Source organism: Mobula hypostoma, chromosome 17 (assembly GCF_963921235.1).
Source record: "Mobula hypostoma chromosome 17, sMobHyp1.1, whole genome shotgun sequence".
Taxonomy (NCBI): domain Eukaryota; kingdom Metazoa; phylum Chordata; class Chondrichthyes; order Myliobatiformes; family Myliobatidae; genus Mobula; species Mobula hypostoma.
In genome coordinates this window covers 68,314,992-68,332,073 of record NC_086113.1, presented here as the reverse complement: position 1 = coordinate 68,332,073, position 17,082 = coordinate 68,314,992, and the positions used below count along the sequence as shown (strand labels likewise).

General features: G+C 44.5%; 1 protein-coding gene across 6 annotated transcripts in view; it reads right to left on the bottom strand.

Annotated features, from left to right (window-relative positions):
- ulk4 (unc-51 like kinase 4) overlaps nucleotides 1-13,059 on the bottom strand; it is a 755,583-nt gene extending 742,524 nt beyond the window's left edge. For 2 of the 6 annotated variants that reach the window (XM_063070087.1, XM_063070088.1), the window contains exons 1-3: nucleotides 12,850-13,059; nucleotides 4,458-4,605; nucleotides 4,140-4,239 (exon numbers count right to left, since the gene is read on the bottom strand). In XM_063070087.1, coding sequence (XP_062926157.1) covers nucleotides 4,140-4,239; nucleotides 4,458-4,605; nucleotides 12,850-13,013 — 412 coding nt within the window. In that variant the 5' untranslated portion in view covers nucleotides 13,014-13,059. The other 4 variants (XM_063070093.1, XM_063070092.1, XM_063070089.1 and 1 more) reach the window with 4 other exon arrangements.
- Between the last annotated feature and the right edge of the window lie 4,023 nt (nucleotides 13,060-17,082).

The window sequence follows — 17,082 nt, the reverse complement described above, 5'->3', positions numbered from 1 at the left end:
ATATCAGAATGAGAATGGGACGTGGAATTAAAATAGGTGGCCACTGCGAGATCCCACTTCTTCTGGAAGAAGGAGTGCAAGCACTCGCCAAAGCAGTCTCCTAATTTACATCGGGTTTCACAGATATACAGGAGGCCACACAAGGAGCACCGGATACAGCATATGACCCCAACAGACTCACAGGTGAAGTGTCACCTCACCTGGATTGGAATGTTCAGAGTCCTGAATGGTGGTGAAGGAGGTGGTGTAGGGGCAGGTGTAGCACTTGTTCTGCTTGCAAGGATAAGTGCCAGGAGGGAGATCAGTGGGGAGGGACAATTGGACAAGGAAGTCATGTAGGGAACGATCCCTGCGGAAAGCAGAAAGTGGGGTGGGGAGGGAAGGATGTGTTTGGTGGTGGGATCCCGTTGGAGATGGCAGAAGTTCCGGACAATTATGTGCTGGACACAGGGGGCCAGTAGAGTGGTACATGAGGACAAGATGAAGTCTGTCTCTGGTAAGGTGGCAGGAGGATGGGGTGACAGCAGACGTGCATGAAATGGAAGAGATGTGGTTAAGGGTAACATGGATGGTGGAGGAAGGGAAGCTCCTTTCTTTGAAAAGGGAGGACATCATCTTCGCTCTGGAATGAAAAGCCACATCCTGAGAGCAGATGCAGTGGAGACGAAGGAATTGAGAGAACAGGATGGCATGTTTACAAGTAACAGGGTGGGAAAAGATATAGTCTAGGTAGCTGTGAGAGTCCATAGGTTTATAAGAGACATCAGTAGATAAGCTGCCTCCAGAGATGGAGTCAGAGAGATCGAGAAAGGGGAGGGAGGTGTCGGAAATGGACCAGGTAAATTTGAGGGCTGGGTGGAAATTGGAGGCAAAGTTGATGAAATTGACGAGCTCCGCATGTGTGCAGGAAGCCGCATCAATGCAGTCAGCGATGTAGCGAAGGAAAAGTGGAGGATTAACGCCAGTTTAACACAGATTGTTCCATGTAACCAACAAAAAGGCAGGCATAGTCAGGACCCACGCGAATGCCCATGGCTACAGCTCTTGTTTGAAGGAAGTGGGAGGAGCCAAAGGCAAAATGATTAAGTCTGAGGACAAAGTTCCACTAGATGGAGGAGAGTGGTAATGGAGGGGAACTGGTTGGGTCTGGTGTCCAGAAAGAAACGGACAGCTTTGAGGCCTTCCTGTGGGGGATGGAGGTGTTTGGGGACTGGACATCCATAGTAAAAATAAGATGATGGGCGCCAGGGAACTTGAAATCACTGAAAAGATCAAGAGCGTGTGAAGGTAGGAGGAAGGAAAGGTCTGAACCTGGGGGGGGGGAAGGGGGAGGATAAAACAGAATCAAGGTATGCAGATGAGTTCAGTGGGGCAGGACAAGCTGAAACAATGGGTCCACCTGGACAAGCGGGTTATGGATCTTGGGTAGGAGGTAGAAACGGGAAGTGCGGGGCGCAGGAACTATGAGGTTGGTGGCAGTGGAAGGAAGATACCCAGAGCTAATAAGGTCAATGATGGTGTGGGAGACAATGGCCTGGTGCTCTTTAGTGGGGTCCTACTCGACGGGCAAGTAAAAGGAGGTGTCTGAGGGTTGTCGCTGGGCCTCAGCATGGTAGAGATCAGTACGCCAGACTACTAATAGCACCCCCACTTATCTGTAGGTTTGATGGTGAGGTTAAGATTAGTGTGGAGGGAGTGAAGAGCTGAGTGCTTGGAAGGAGTGAGGTTGGAATTAGAAAGAGGAGTGTTGAAGACTAGAAGGTTGATGTCCTGTCAGCAGTTGGCAATAAAAAGATCCAGAGCAGGCAGAAGACGAGGCTGGGGTGTCCAGGGAGAGGAGGAGAGTTAAGGATGGGAGAAGGGGGGTGATTGGAGAGTTCTTACCATAGAAGTAGGCTCGGAGACAGAGGTGCCGGGAGAAAAGTTCAGTGTCATGGCGGGCGCAGAACTCACTGAGGTGTGGGCACAGGGGGACAAAGGTGGTGAGGCCCTTACCGAGGACAGTGTTCTACGTCAGAGACGTGAAGACCCAGCATGGATGAGAGCTGGGATCTGAAGGGGGAAAGAGGTTAGTAGTGTCTGAAGAGAAGGGAGGTTTGGGGTGTTCAGGGATGGTGAGGTGAGAGGAAGATGGAGTCTGAGGACCCAAGACCTGGCACTGAGACGAGGTTGAAGAATGGTGATGGGGTAAGGGGAGACGGAGGTCCAGTGGCAGCACATGAAGACCCGGGTGGAGGTCAAGGCTGGAGTCAGAGTTGGAAGTTGTGCAATCGGTACTTTGAAACTGTCCGAGGTCGTTGGAACCTGCATCGATAGCAGTGGAGTTCAGGTTTTGAGTCTGTTCTGGGTCATTAGATTCGTCGAGGTCGGTAGCAAGGGTCGTGATCTGGAGACGTCCAGGCCTACCAGCATTGGAGACAGCAGGTTCTGTGGTCTGTAGCTGGACGATCTTCTGACACTTGCAGGACACGAGAAAGTCAAAGAATCAGCAATTGAAAGCGTGGCTCCAGTGGAGGATAAAGTAGCGGACAGGTCTATTATAGGCGGTGGAGACAGAATCCCAGAGTTGTAGAAGTGACTGGGATAGGGACACCAGATATCTCCTCATGGCAGAAAGTGTCGCACTTAGAACGCAGTGGGAGAAGCAGTCAATTGAATGTGAACATCTGGGGTCTGCAGAGGGTGCAAATCGAGAAGCTTGACAACAGATCTGGAAGCCACATGGAAAGTTGCAAACGCAATCAGTTCCATCATGGGTACTAGCCTCCCCAGCATCGAGGACATCTTCAAAAGGCAATACCATCAAAAAGGGGTCCATCATTAAGGACCCCTATCACCCAAGACATGCCCTCTTCTCATCGTTACCATCAAGGACACACATTCAAAATTTTAGGAGAAGTTTCTTCCCTACTTCCCTTTGACTTCTGAATGGACAATGAACCCACGAACACTACTTCACTAATTTTCTTCCTTTTTTGTCCTCTTTTGCACTACTTATTTAATTTTTTCATGTCTATTTTTTCCTGTAATGTATAATTTTTTTTATTATGTATTGCAATGTACGGCTGCCGCAAAACAACAAATTTCATGGCGCATACCAGTGATATTAAACCTGATTTTGACACTAACTACTTTGATGTAAAGTGAAGCTGTGACAAAACCATGAAGAAAAGCTACCCAACTATGTCAACTATTCAAGACAAACAAAAATGTTAAATTAATTACCAATCTCTCACCTTTCAAAATCTCATTAATATCTTAAACAGTATTTAGCAAAGGAAAGGTAGTGATGGGCATATTTTGTGTTACAGATTTTACAAAGCTAATGATCATTCCCTGTTTTCTTGAATGCATTCAGAGTTTAAACAGATATGCAAGTGACAAAATAAAGGTTGAAGATTACAAAAGAATTATATTAAATAGTTGATGGGGAGAAGAAAACCTTCAATGACTTAATTAGTTTGCTTGAAAGTGACTGAGAAGGACAAGGTATTATTAGAATTGCAAACAGGGATATATTGAGAAACCATGGGAGTCTATGAACACAGATTCTTGACATAGATAGCAGTTAAAAGGCAAACATAAATCTTGGCTTTAACAGCAAGGCAAAGAATACAATAGCTGGGATTTATGGTAGAATGATATACAATGCTTGCTAGGCTACAGCTCAAAGGTTGCCTGCCTGGAGAAAGATAAAATTATACAAGAAAGGTTACCAAGATGATTTACGAGTACCTTGTCAGCACTGGAAAATTACAGCTACAAGGAAACAATGATAAAGTCGGTTTCTTGGAAACAGATGGCGTTGTGGTGAGAACTAATTGAGGTGGACAAAATTATAGGGTGCTTATACAGAGTACATGGGAAGGATTTACTTCTCTTTAACTAAAAGGTGAAAAAACAGAGAGCATAGATTAAATGTTTTTGATTGTGGAAAAACATTTCCACCCAGAAGTTGGTGAGGGTCTGCATCTCACTGCTGGAAAGGACCAGCAAGGCAGAAATTTCTCACCATATCTAAAAAGTACCTAAATAAGCCTTGACCTGGAGATGATAGAAAGGATTAAGTTGGCTAACTTTCAACCAGTCAATCTGTTTTATGAATTTCTAACTTTTATTTCAATTATTTGAATTCTTACCTGTGCACAGCTCTACCACAAGCCATAAGTGATTGCTTGTCTCATACCACTCATGAAATAATACGATATTCTGGTGTTCAATACCATGAGTAAGTCGTACCTATATTAAATACATATTTTAAAGTATTTACATTGTATAATATGAAAACCAAATACGAAGTATCTTATATAGCCATTACTTGTACCAATAAAGCAACACCTCAAACAAACTCAGTGATAGGCTTAATGCAAACCCAGGACAAACCTTCAAATTTGACAGATTTGCATATTCTAAGCAATCATAGTGCCTAATGAATGCAGGTATTATGAGAAACTCACCCTATTTGTGATCTCTGGCCTTTTTGATTTGTCAATACATAAAATAGCCACAAAATTAACAGTTCCCTTCCTTCTGCCTTTGTAAACAGTAGATTTATTTCCTTTTCCAATTTCTTCATAAAGGACAAAGTTTTCCATTTTGATAATTCTGAGAAAATGAATTGAAATTTAAAAAAAACACAATTACACATATACTCACTATTTACAACCAATATTCCATCACAATAGTTATTAAAAAGAGCATTTTTCCAAGGTGCTTTAGATACATTTAAAATAAAGTCAAAAATGAACTGGAGCTATTAGAAAAAAAAATGGACTAGTTTTAGGAATTGTCAGAATATGGGGAAAATCACCTCAAATCAGCATGAGAATGAGAAGTAGGGCCTGCAAGTGGTGACTCCAGAGTTGAGAGAAGCAAAAATATTACTAATTTAAACTCAAGCATAACTTCAAATTTTCAACATTAAGAACCCATAAACCAACTAACTGTCAGGGTTGAACGGCATGCAAGAACTACAAAACTGGGTTAAAGCTGTAAAGATTTACGACAATGTGGCCAGGACTGGAGCATTATAGTGACAATGAAAGAGGAAGTCATGGTGCCATTCTGAAAACTGAGTTAAATTTCACAGTAAAAGACGAATAAGAGTGCTGCACCAAGTTTCAAAGTGCATTTATTATCAAAGAATGCTTAAATTATACAACCTTGAGATGCGTTTGCTTACAGGCAGTCGCAAATCATGGAACATGAAAGAACCCAATTTAAAAAAAAGACCAACCCCAGTACCCACAAAGAAAGAGAGAGAAAATGCAAAACGAATCATGTAAACACATGTAACGTTCCGTTATGTTGGCTCGTGTATGTCTAGGGGAAATCCCACCCAGCACCTGCCTCAACACTCCCCACAAGGTCGGTCGCCACCCGTATCAATCCCAAACATCAATCATCAGCCAGCACACCCAGTAAATTTTAACAGGTACACTTTATAGATATTACTAATTCTATGACATTAATATACATTTGATACAGAGAGGAAAGTAATGGAAAAAAAAGGTGCCAACACTTATCAAAGTCCAAGTTCTTCGCGCGCTACTGTTGGAGCTCAATCGAATCCGGACGACCACCCGAATCCTGTCGACTCACGGCTCGAGACCACCCAGAGTGATCGACCAGAGCCTTTCCACACGTCCGCCGTCCTCCCCGTCTCTCCGTCTCTCCTTCGTCTCCCCGTCTCTCCACCGTCCTCCCCGTCTCTCCACCGTCCACAGTCATATGATACAGCATGGTATCGCATGTCCACCGTCCTCCTCGTCTCCCCTCCGACTCCCCGTCTCCCCTCCATCCTCCCCGTCTCTCCTCCGACTCCCCACCAAAAACCCCCGCACATCCGCCGTCCTCCTCGTCTCTCCTCCAACTCCCCGCCAAAAACCCCGGTCCACAGTCATATGATACAGCATGGTATCCGAAAACAAAACGATACATGACCACCCATTAGTTAATAGCACCCTGCTATCTCTAATAACCCAAGCAAATGTCTAGTTAGAGACTGTCTCAGCATTCCTCAGTATAACATAACAAAGAAGTCATTTTAAATTTAACAAAAAGAAAAACCCCGTACACATAGCAACAACTGCAGCATTCCGAACCAAATGGAGTCCTGAGATGTCCAGGGCAGCCGGAAGTAGGCCCAAAGCCTCGGTATTCAGTTGACCATATAAGCAGGGCAAATCATTGCAAAGTTCACAGACACAAAGCACAGCAGCCAGGGGCAGTCTCACAACCTTAGCGTCACGGAGAGAAGAACCCCAGTCTATCTGGGCCAGCATTTAAATTGTCTGAACCTCCCAATAGGAACCAGGACCCACTGCCAGTGAATCACTCCGGGCCTTGATCTTGCTGCCAGAGAAGTTGTTCTCAACCTATCCAAATCAGCTTAATGCCCAGAGCAATCTAACCTTGCTCGACTCGCAACACCCTGCCTTTCTAGTCTATCTGGACCGACGTTTAGATTGCCCAAACAGTCTACTGCACCTTGCATCAGGACCCTGGCCTTGCTCAGCAAATCACTTTGGGGATAGAGGTACCACCTCTCAGTTGAAATTACCACACAGGGGAGTCATTCAGCTCATTGTTTCCATGCTGACCAAAAGTGGGCATTATCTTCATCCCACTTCTCATCTCTAGGCTTATAGTTTGTGGTTCTTCATTTCACCCAGGTACTTATAATGTGATTTGAAGGTTTCTGCCTCCACAAGTCTTTTATACAGTGAAATTCAAGACCATCATCACTTATTCAACAACTTTTTTCCCCTCAAGTTCCAATGCATTCCATCACCCCAATGTCCTGGCAATTAAATTTATAAGCAGCCTCATGTAAGGCACCTTGTCAAAAAGACCTTCTGAAAATCAAACTACGCAACATCTCCTATGTCTATCCTGTTCATTATTTCTTCAAAGAATTTCAACAGATTTGTCAGGCAAGATCTTCCCAGAAGGAAACCATTGTGACTTCAATCTATTTTATCATGCGCCTCTAAATAGCCCAAAACCACATCCTTAACAATCGACTCCAACATCTTCCCAACCACTGAGGTTGACTAAATGGCTTATAGTTTCCTTTCATCTGCCTCTCTTCCTTCTTGAAGAGTGGAGTGACATTTACAAATTTCCAGTCCTCTGGAACCATGCCAGAAACTACTGATTCTTGAAAGATCATGATGAATGCCTGCACAATCTCTTCAGCTACTCTTTGAGAATCCTGGGGTGCACACCATCTGGTCCAGGTGATTTATCTACCTTCGGATGTTTCAGTTCCCTCGCACCTTCTCCCTAGAAATGGCAAATTCACTCATTTCTGCTCCCCGACACCACTGAACATCTGGCATACTGCTAGCATTTTCCACAGTGAAGACGGATGCAAAAAACCTATTCAGTTTGTCCATCATTTCCTTGTCCCCCATTCTTACCTCTCCAGCATCATTTTCCAGCAGTCCAATATGTACTCTCATCTCTCTTTTACATTAGAAACTTTTGGTATCTTTTTAATATTATTGGCTAGCTTACCTTTGTATTCCATCTTTTCCTTCTTTATGATTTGCTTTTTAGTTGTGTTCTGCTGGTTTTTAAAAGCTTCCCAATCCACTAATTTTTGCTCTATTATATGCCCTCTCTTTTGCTTCCACTTTGGCTTTGACTTCCCTTGTCAGTCACAGTTGCGTCATCCTGCCTTTAGACCAGTGGTCTCCAACCAACGGGCCGCAAAGCATGTGCTACAGGGCCACGCGGAAACGATATGATTTGGCGATATGAAACGATGAGAGTCAGCTGCACCTTTCCTCATTCCCTGTCACACTGTTGAACTTGAACACCACCTCCCCCACCCCCGTCAGCCGGTCCGCAAGAATATCATCAATATTAAACCGGTCCGCGGTGCAAAAAAGGTTGGGGACCCCTGCTTTAGACTACTACTTCTTTGGGATCTATGTGTCCTACGCTTTCTGAATTGCTCCCAGAAACTCTAGCCATTGCTACTCTGCTCTCATCTTTGCTAGTGTCCCCTTCCAGTGATCTTTGACCAGCTTCTCTCTCATATCTTGTAATTCCCTTTACCCCACTGTAATACTGGTACATCTGACTTTAGATTCTCCCTCTCAAATTGTAAGATAAATTCTATCATATTATGATCACTGTCTCCTAAGGGTTCCTTTACCTTAAGCACTCCAAGCATTTCTGGTTCATTGCATAACACACCATCCAAAACAGCTGAACCCCTAGTGGCTTAACCACGAGCCGCTCTAAAACGCCATCATGTAGGCATTCTAGAAATTCCCCCTAGGGATCCAGCACTAATCTGATTTTCCCACACTACCTCAATATTACAGTACCCCATGACCATCATAACATTACCCTTTTGACACACAGGTTCTACCTCCAATTGTAATTTGTAGCCCACATCTTTGCTACTGTTCGGAGGTCTTCCATGAGGGCCTTTTTACCCTTGCAGTTTCTGAGCTCTACCCACAACAATTCTACACCTTTTGATCCTATGTCACCTCTTTCTAAGGATTTTGATTTCATTTTTTAACCAACAGTCATCCCTCCCCCTTTGCCTATCCTTTAGATACAATGTGTATCCTTGGATGTTAAACTCCAAGCTATAATTTTCTTTCAGCCATGATTCAATGATGACCATGTTATACATGCCAATCTCTAACTGTGCTACAAGTTCATCCACCTTATTCTGTATACTGCATGTATTCAAATATGACACATTCAGTTCTGTATACATGACCCTTTTTGATTTTGTCCCCCTTTTACACTGCAACTCATCCTGTTGACTGCAACTTTGCCATATCATCAGCCTGTCTTTGCTAGCAATCTCACTACACACTGCATCTCCTTAGCCCTATACTGCAGTTTGCTAACAATCTCACTACACACTGCATCTCCTCAGCCCTACACTGCGGTGTCATTCCCCCCTTGCCAAATTAGATTAAACCTTTCCCGAATAGCTCTAGGAAATCTGCCTGCAAGGATATTGGTCCCCCTCAGGTTCAGGTGTAACCCAGCCGTTCTGACCAAGTCGTACCTTCCCCAGAAGAGATCCCAATGATCCAGAAATCTGAACACTGCCCCTCAGTTCCTCAGCTAGGCTCACTGGCATGTAACACAGGCAGCAATCCAGAGACTACTACCCGGAGGTCCTGCTTTCAAGTTTTTTAACCTAGCTCCCTAAAATCTCTACAGGACCTCCTCACTTCTCCTGCCTATGTCATTGGAGCCAATATGTAGCAAAGCCCCTGGATGCTCACCCTCACCACTTAGAATGCCGTGGACCTGATCAGAGACATCTCTGACCTTGGCACCTGGGAGGCAAAATAACATCCACAGAATCCTGTCCCTATTCCTTTGACTATGGAATCTCCTATCACTAATGCAGTCCTCCTCACCCCTCCCCTTCTAAGCCACAGCACACGACTCAGTGCCAGAGACCCGGTTGCTGCAGCTACCTCCCCCCTTCAGGTCGCCCCCTTCAACTTCTGCCGCTTGAAGCAATAAGTGTCAGGAAGGAGATTAGTGAGGAGGAACAAATGGACAAGGGAATCATGGAGGGAGCGATCTCTGCAGAAAACAAACCAGATTCCCAACCACGGGTCCTGGATGAACCATGAGATCCACAATCTACCAAAGGTCAGATCAGAGGCATTCAAGTCTGGTGACCAGGAAAGTTACGAGAGGTCCAGGTACAATCAGCAGAAAGCCATCCCACCGGTGAAGTGGCATTTCCTAACTAATTTTGAATCAACAGTAGTAGCAGGGCTTGAACACTCCACCTCTTATAAACTTAAATCAGGCGGCATAGGTGACAACAGGGCTTTGCTTCCAGATCTCAATGTCTTGTATGTTCGCTTTGACCATCAGAACATGGAGGAACCTTCATGAACTCCCACATTTCCTTGATGATCCTATGATTTCAGCCTCTGAGGCTGATGTGCAAGCAACCTTCAGAAGGGTGAACTAACAAAAAACATCTGGCCCAGACAGGGTACTTGGCCAAGTAATAAAACCTGTGCTGATCAACTGGCTGGAGTGTTCACAGAGATCTTTAACCTCTCGCTTCGGCAGTCTGAGGTATCCACCTGCTTCAAGCAAGCTTCAGTTACACCGGTGCCCAAGGAGAATAGAAACATAGAAAACCTACAGCACAATACAGGCCCTTTGACTCACAAAGCTGTGCCGAACATGTCCTTACCTTAGAAATTACCTAGGGTTACCTATAGCTCTCTATTTTTCTAAGCTCCATGTATCCACCCAGGGGTCTCTTAAAAGACCCTATTGTATCCGCCTCCACTACCACCACTGCCGGCAGCCCATTCCACACACTCACCACTCTTCTGCATAAAAAACTTACCCCTGACATCTCCTCTGTACCTACATATGTTGTAACCTGCCGCAATGACTATCCTCCAGTGGCACTTACATCCACAGTGATGAAGTACTTAAAGAGGTTGGTGAAGGAACGTATCAGCTCCTGCCTGAGAAGTGGCTTGCGTCAGCTCCAGTTTGTCTAACAGAGCAACAGTCCACAGCAGAAGCCACCTCACTGGTTCTTCATTCAACCCTGGAACATCTGCACAGCAATACATCAGGATACTCTTTCTTGGCTGTAGCACAACATTCAATACCATCATACCCTCAAAACTAACCAATAAGCTTCAGGACCTTGGCCTCAATATCTCTTTGTGCAATTGAATCAATTTCCTCACTTGCAGACCCCAGTCGGTTCAGATTGGCAACATCTCTTCCACAATCTCCATCAGCACAGATGCACCACAAGGCTGTGTGCTTAGTCTTCTGCTGTACTCATTCTACACTTATGACTGTCTGGCTACGCACAACTCGAATGCCACATTCAAGGTTGCTACAAACACTGATGTCTTATGCTGAAACAAAGTTGGTGATGAGTCAGCACATAGGAGGAAGACTGAAAATTTGGCTGATTGGTGCCACAACAACAACCTTTTACTCAATGTTGGCAAGACCAAAGATCTGATTATTGCCTTCAGGAAGAGGAATCCAAAGGTTCATGAGCCAGTCCTCATCAGAGGATCAGAGATGGAAAAGGTCAGCAACTTTAAATTCCTCAGTATTATTATTTCAGAGGACCTGTCCTGGGTTCAGCAGTTAAAAAGAAAGCACAGCAGCACCTCCACTTTCTTACGAGTTTGTGAAGTCTCGGCATGACACTTAACACGAAGAAACTTTGATAGGTATGTCGTGGAGAGTATATTGTCTGGGTGCATCACAGTCTGGTATGGAAACACCAATGCCCTTGAATGGAAAATCCTACAAAAAGTAGTGGATACGGCCCAGTCCCTCCCCACCATTGAGCACATCTATATGAAACGTTGCCGCAGGAAAGCAGCATCCATCATCAGGGACCCCCACCACCCAGGACATGCTCTCTTCTCACTGTTGCCATCAGGAAGGTGGTACAGGAGCCTCAGGACTCACATTACCAGATTCAGGAACAATTATTACTCCTCAAACATTAGGCCACAGAGAGGATAATTTCATTGAAATATAGACTTACTTTCAAGGGTTCTTCATCTCACGATCTCAATATTTATTGCTTATTTGTGTATTATTATTCTTTTTTTCCATATTTGCAGAGTTTGTTGTCTTTTGCACACTGGTTGAGCATCCAAGTTGATGTAGTCTTCCTTTGATTCTATAATGGTTATTATTCTATTCTGAATTTATTGAGAATGTCCACAAGGAAATGAATCTCAGGGTTGTATACAGTGACACATATGTACTTTGATAATAAATTCACCTTGAATTTGTAAAACAAAGATTGGGGTGGAGGAGGTAAAGAGGTGTTTGGTGGCAGTGTCCTTGACAATGGCGCAAGTTACAAATAATTATGTTTTAAATAAGGAGGGTCACAGGGTAGCAGATGAGAACGGGAGGAAGTCTATCCTCGGTAAGGCAACTGGAAGACGGGGTGAGCACGGCTGTCCGGGAAATGAAGGAGATGCAGGTGAGGGCCGTATCAATGGAAGAGGAAAGTAAACCCTAATCTTTAAAGAAGAGGGACATCTCTGATGCTTTGAAGAACCAACTATTTGGTCTGTAAGTCTCACCTCATCTTGAATTGTTCCTAAGCTCCAAAATTTGAAAAATCTCGTTTCCTGGATCATTTTTCATTTGCACTGTTCTATTTCAGTGTTTACTGGTACACATGAGAGCAATGGTAATTAAAAGAAAACGATCTGTAAAATCCAGTTAGAGGGCTCCTATAATCTGCCTGCAAGAACTCATTCCACTTTTCACTCATGTCACTATTGCTACAAAGTGCATTTCAAATTCTGATCACTCTCCGACCTCCCCAAATGCTTGACAAAGCCTTCCGTGCTCTATTGGGTGAATGTAAACATCCAGCCACAAAATACCATAAGAAGCCTCTCCAGTGAGACGATCAATATTTGTTCCACAACTAACCTCAAACACAGCGAGCCCCAAAGTACTCAAGAGTTGTTCCAAAAGCAGGACCAGCATTACCAGAGTACTCATACACCGTACTGGTTAGGGTTACGGTCCTTCGGCCGTCTCTTATGCTCTGTCCCCCACCATCCGAGAGAGCGAACAGGGACCCCTCACCCCTCAGCAGTGCTTCTCCCTCCTCCTCGCTGACCAAGGAAGCCCGACCGCGGCCTCGGTAGACGGGGCCCGATTCAGAGAGCAGATGCCTGCCGGAGTACGGCCCCCATCAGCCGGAGTCCACTCACCACCGCTGACGCCGCACAGACGCGACCCGGCCCGGCCTCCAACGGCCGGAAGTGCGGGCAGCCAGGACACTCGCTGCGACAGGAGGGGGAATAATCTCACCGTACACTCGGTTCCCGGCCTTTAAGCCCCCCAGTTTCCATCACTCCGGCTCCTCTACAACAATAACGTTTACTGTTTGGTTGTGGGTCGTCACTTGCCGGTTTCACAAGGCTGGCCTCTGCTGGGCTGCCTTTTCCCCTCACCGTGTGGAAGAATGGCTCCATTCCCTGGTTACAGCTGAGGCCGTTGCCCCGGTAACCGAGGCCGGGCAAACAGGTACCGTCATTCAAAGCTCCGGCCTCGGGCCGCGGCGTGCGGAACGGCTGACAGCGCCAGGCATTACAGCTTTTAAAACTGCCCACTTTAAAACATATAGACAGTCATGGTGCTGTAATATAAATGTTTTAAAGTCAAACATCACGGTGGGCTGTTTAAATGATTCGGCGCGGGGCGAAGACCCCGTTACTGTGCGACTAACAGAGACGTGGCCTTCAGCACATCAAGAACACACCACCATTATTTACAATAATCCTACTCCATCCCATTTTATTCTCGGCGCAGGACCCTCAAATTCCTGTCCCTGGATCCTTCTAAACACCTAAACACAGAGTCATCGAATCAAAGAGCACTGAAACAGGCCCTTCAACTCAGGAGCTCCATGCCAATCTTTTTGCCCATCGACACTAGTCCCATCTGCTCACATTAGGACTACATATATCCTTTCTATGCCTGTCCAAATGCACCTTAAACATAGTAAGATTCCACCACCTTCTCTGGCTATACATTCCAGACATCTACCAATCTCTATAAAAAAAACCTCAATATTCCCTTTAAAATCCCTACCCCTCACCTTAAAACAATGCCATCTTGTTTTTGATACATTTATCGTGGGTAAAAGGCTTCCCACACAGATGGCAATTCAGAGTGTCCAATTAGGTGTATTAGATGATGAGAGGCATTGATCGTGTGGATAGCCAGAGGCTTTTTCCCCATGGTTGAAATGGCTAACACGAGGGGATGCAGTTTTAAGGTGCTTGGAAGTAGGTACAAGGGGATATCAGAAGTAAGTTTTTCACGGAGAGTGGTGGGTGCGTGGACTGCACTGCCAGCAACAGTGGTAGAGGTGGATACAATAGGATCTTTTAAGAGTATAAAATTTTATATCTTTTAAGAGCTATGTGGTAGGGAAATTCTAGGCAGCTTCTAGAGTAGGTTACATGGTCGACACAACATTATGGGCTGAAGAGCCTGTAATGCGCTGTAGGTTTTCAATGTTTCTATTAACATATCAAATTGTCTGTGTGTGGAGAAAGCCAAAGCACCCAGAGGCAACCCAGGGCAAACATGCCAAACTCCATAAACAGCACCCAAGGTCAGGACTGAGTCTCTGTGAGGCCCAAACAATCTCATCCCTTGCCTCCCAGTCTCAGATATATCTCATTACGTACATTGGATTTTACCAATTTTATATCTACTAAGACATCATATTTCTCAGCTTTTGTGATAATATGTTCTAGAATTGCATCATCTCCCTCCCGGAAATCTCCAGCAACAATGTCTTTTTCCTCAGTGAATACAGAAGAAGTATATTAATTTCAGACCTTGCCCACTTTCTGTGGCACAATGCACAAATGGACTGTATTTGTTCCCTGGCTGCCCTCTTGCTTTTAACATGCATTAAAAAAATGCCTTTGCGTTTTATTTGATCTTGTCTGCTCACGATATTTCACAGCCTCTCCATGTCTTCCTTGTTCCTTTCAGTATTCATCTGCACTCTACACCCAACACAAGAGATGGTTATTTAAAGCTCTGAACCCTCTCCAATGTCAGTATATCCTTTCTAAAATAAGGAGCCCAAAACTGCACACAATACTCCAAGTGTGGTCTCACGAGTGCCTTATAGAGCCTCAACATCACATCCCTGCTCTTATATTCTATACCTCCAGAAATGAATGCCAACATTGCATTTGCCTTCCTCACTACCGATTCAACCTGGAGGCTAACCTTTAGGGTATCCTGCACAAGGACTCCCAAGTCCTTTTCCATCTCTACATTTTGAATTCTCTCCCCATCTAAATATTTGTCTGCCAGTTTATTTCTTCCACCAAAGTGCATGACCATACACTTTCCAACATCGTACTTCATTTGCTATTTCTTTGCCTATTCCCCTAAACTATCTAAGTCTCTGTGCAGGCTCTCTGTTTCCTCAACACTACCCACTCCTCCATCTATCTTTGTATCATTGGAAAATTTAGCCACAAATCCATCAATCCCATAATCCAAATCATTGACATACATCGTAAAAAGCAGTGGTCCCAACACCGACCCCTGTGGAACTCCACTGGTAAGTGGAAGCCAGCCAGAATCAGATCTCTTTATTCCCACTCTTGGCTTTCTGCCGATCAGCCAATGCTCCACCCATGCTAGTAACTCCCCTGTAACTCCATGGGCTCTTATCTTGCTAAGCAGCCTCATGTGTGGCACCTTGTCAAAGGCCTTCTGAAAATCCAAGCACAGCACATCTACTGCAACTTCTTTATCTACCCTGCTTGTAATTTCCTCAAAAAATTGCAGTAGGTTAGTCAGGCAGGATTTTCTTTTCAGGAAACCATGCTGGCTTTGGCCTATCTTGTCATGTGCCTCCAGGTATTCTGTAATCTCATCCCTAACAATTGACTCTAACAACTTCCCAACCACTGATGTCCAGCTAACAGCTCTATAGTTTCCTTTCTGCTGCCTCCCAACCTCCTTAAATAGTGGCGTAACATTTGCAATTTTCCGGTCATCCAGTACAATGCCAGAATCTATTGATTCTTGAAAGATCATTGTTACTTCCTTCAGAACCCGAGGGTGCATTCCATCAGGTCCAGGAGATTTATCCATCCTCCGACCATTCAGCTTCCTGAGCACCTTCTCCGTCGTAATTTTCACTGCACGTACTTTTTCACTTCCCTGACACTCTTGAATGTCCGATATACTGCAGATGTCTTCCACTGTGAAGACAGATGCAAAATATGCATTCAGTTCCTCTGCCATCTCTGCGTCTCTCTTTACAATATCTCCAGTGTCATTTCCTATTGGTCCTATATCTACCCTCAACTCTCTTTTACCCTTTATATACTTAAAAAAAGATTTTAGTATCTTCTTTGATATTAGTTGCCAGCTTCCTTTCATAATTCATCTTTTCCTTCCTAATGACCTTCTTAGTTTCCTTCTGACAAAGGGTCTCGGCCTGAAACGTCGACTGCATCTCTTCCTAGAGATGCTGCCTGGCCTGCTGCGTTCACCAGCAACTTTTATGTGTGTTGCTAGTTTCCTTCTGCAAATTTTTAAAAACTTCCCAATCCTCTATCTTCCACTAGCTTTGCCTTCATTGTATGCCTTCTCTTTTGCTTTTACTTTGGCTCTGACTTCGCTTGTCGGCTATGGTAGTGTCCTTCTTCAATTCAAAAATTTCTTCTTATTTGGAATATATCTGTCTTGCACTTTCCTCACTTTTTGCAAAAACTCCAGCCATTGCTGCTCTGCTGTCCTTCCTGCTAGTGTCCCTTTCCTGTCAACCTTGGCTAGTTCCCCTCCCATGCCATTGTAATTTCCTTTACTCCACTGAAATACCAACCAGATTCTAGCCATACCTGTCTACTATGCTCCACCCGTTGAACTCATCCCTGCAGACCGGGAAGAAATGGCAATGGAGAAAGAAGTGTGAAGTGGTTTTCAAAATGGTAAAGAAAATGGTGACATCAGACACTGTACTCACACATTATGATCCATGTCATTCAGTGAAGCTTACCTGTGATGCCTCGCCTTGTGGTATAGGTGCATTCATGCTGTGAGTGATGAAGGTGAATGCCCCACAGCCTTTGTATCATGTTCCCTGAAAACTGCAGAGAAAAATTACACACAGATTGACAAAGAGGCTTTACGTCTGGTTTGGGGTGTGAAACATTTCAACCAGTACTTTAATGGGAGAGAGTTTACCCTCATTACTGATCATCAACCACTGGTGTCCATTTTCAATCCACAGACAGTGTTCCACTAAAAGCAGCAACGCAAATTCAGAGATGGGCTCCGTTTCTTGGAGGACACAAGTACAAGATCGAATTCAAGAGGACAACTAATCATGGAAATACTTATGGATTGTCCCATTTACCTTTGGAAAATATAATACCTGGAGAATTTACAAAACAGGGAACTCCTCTTGACATATTATCCCCAATGCCAATTGAAAGTCTCCCTATTCCAGTAGAGGTGATCCAAAGGGAAACCAGGAAAGTCTTCACATTGTCTCAG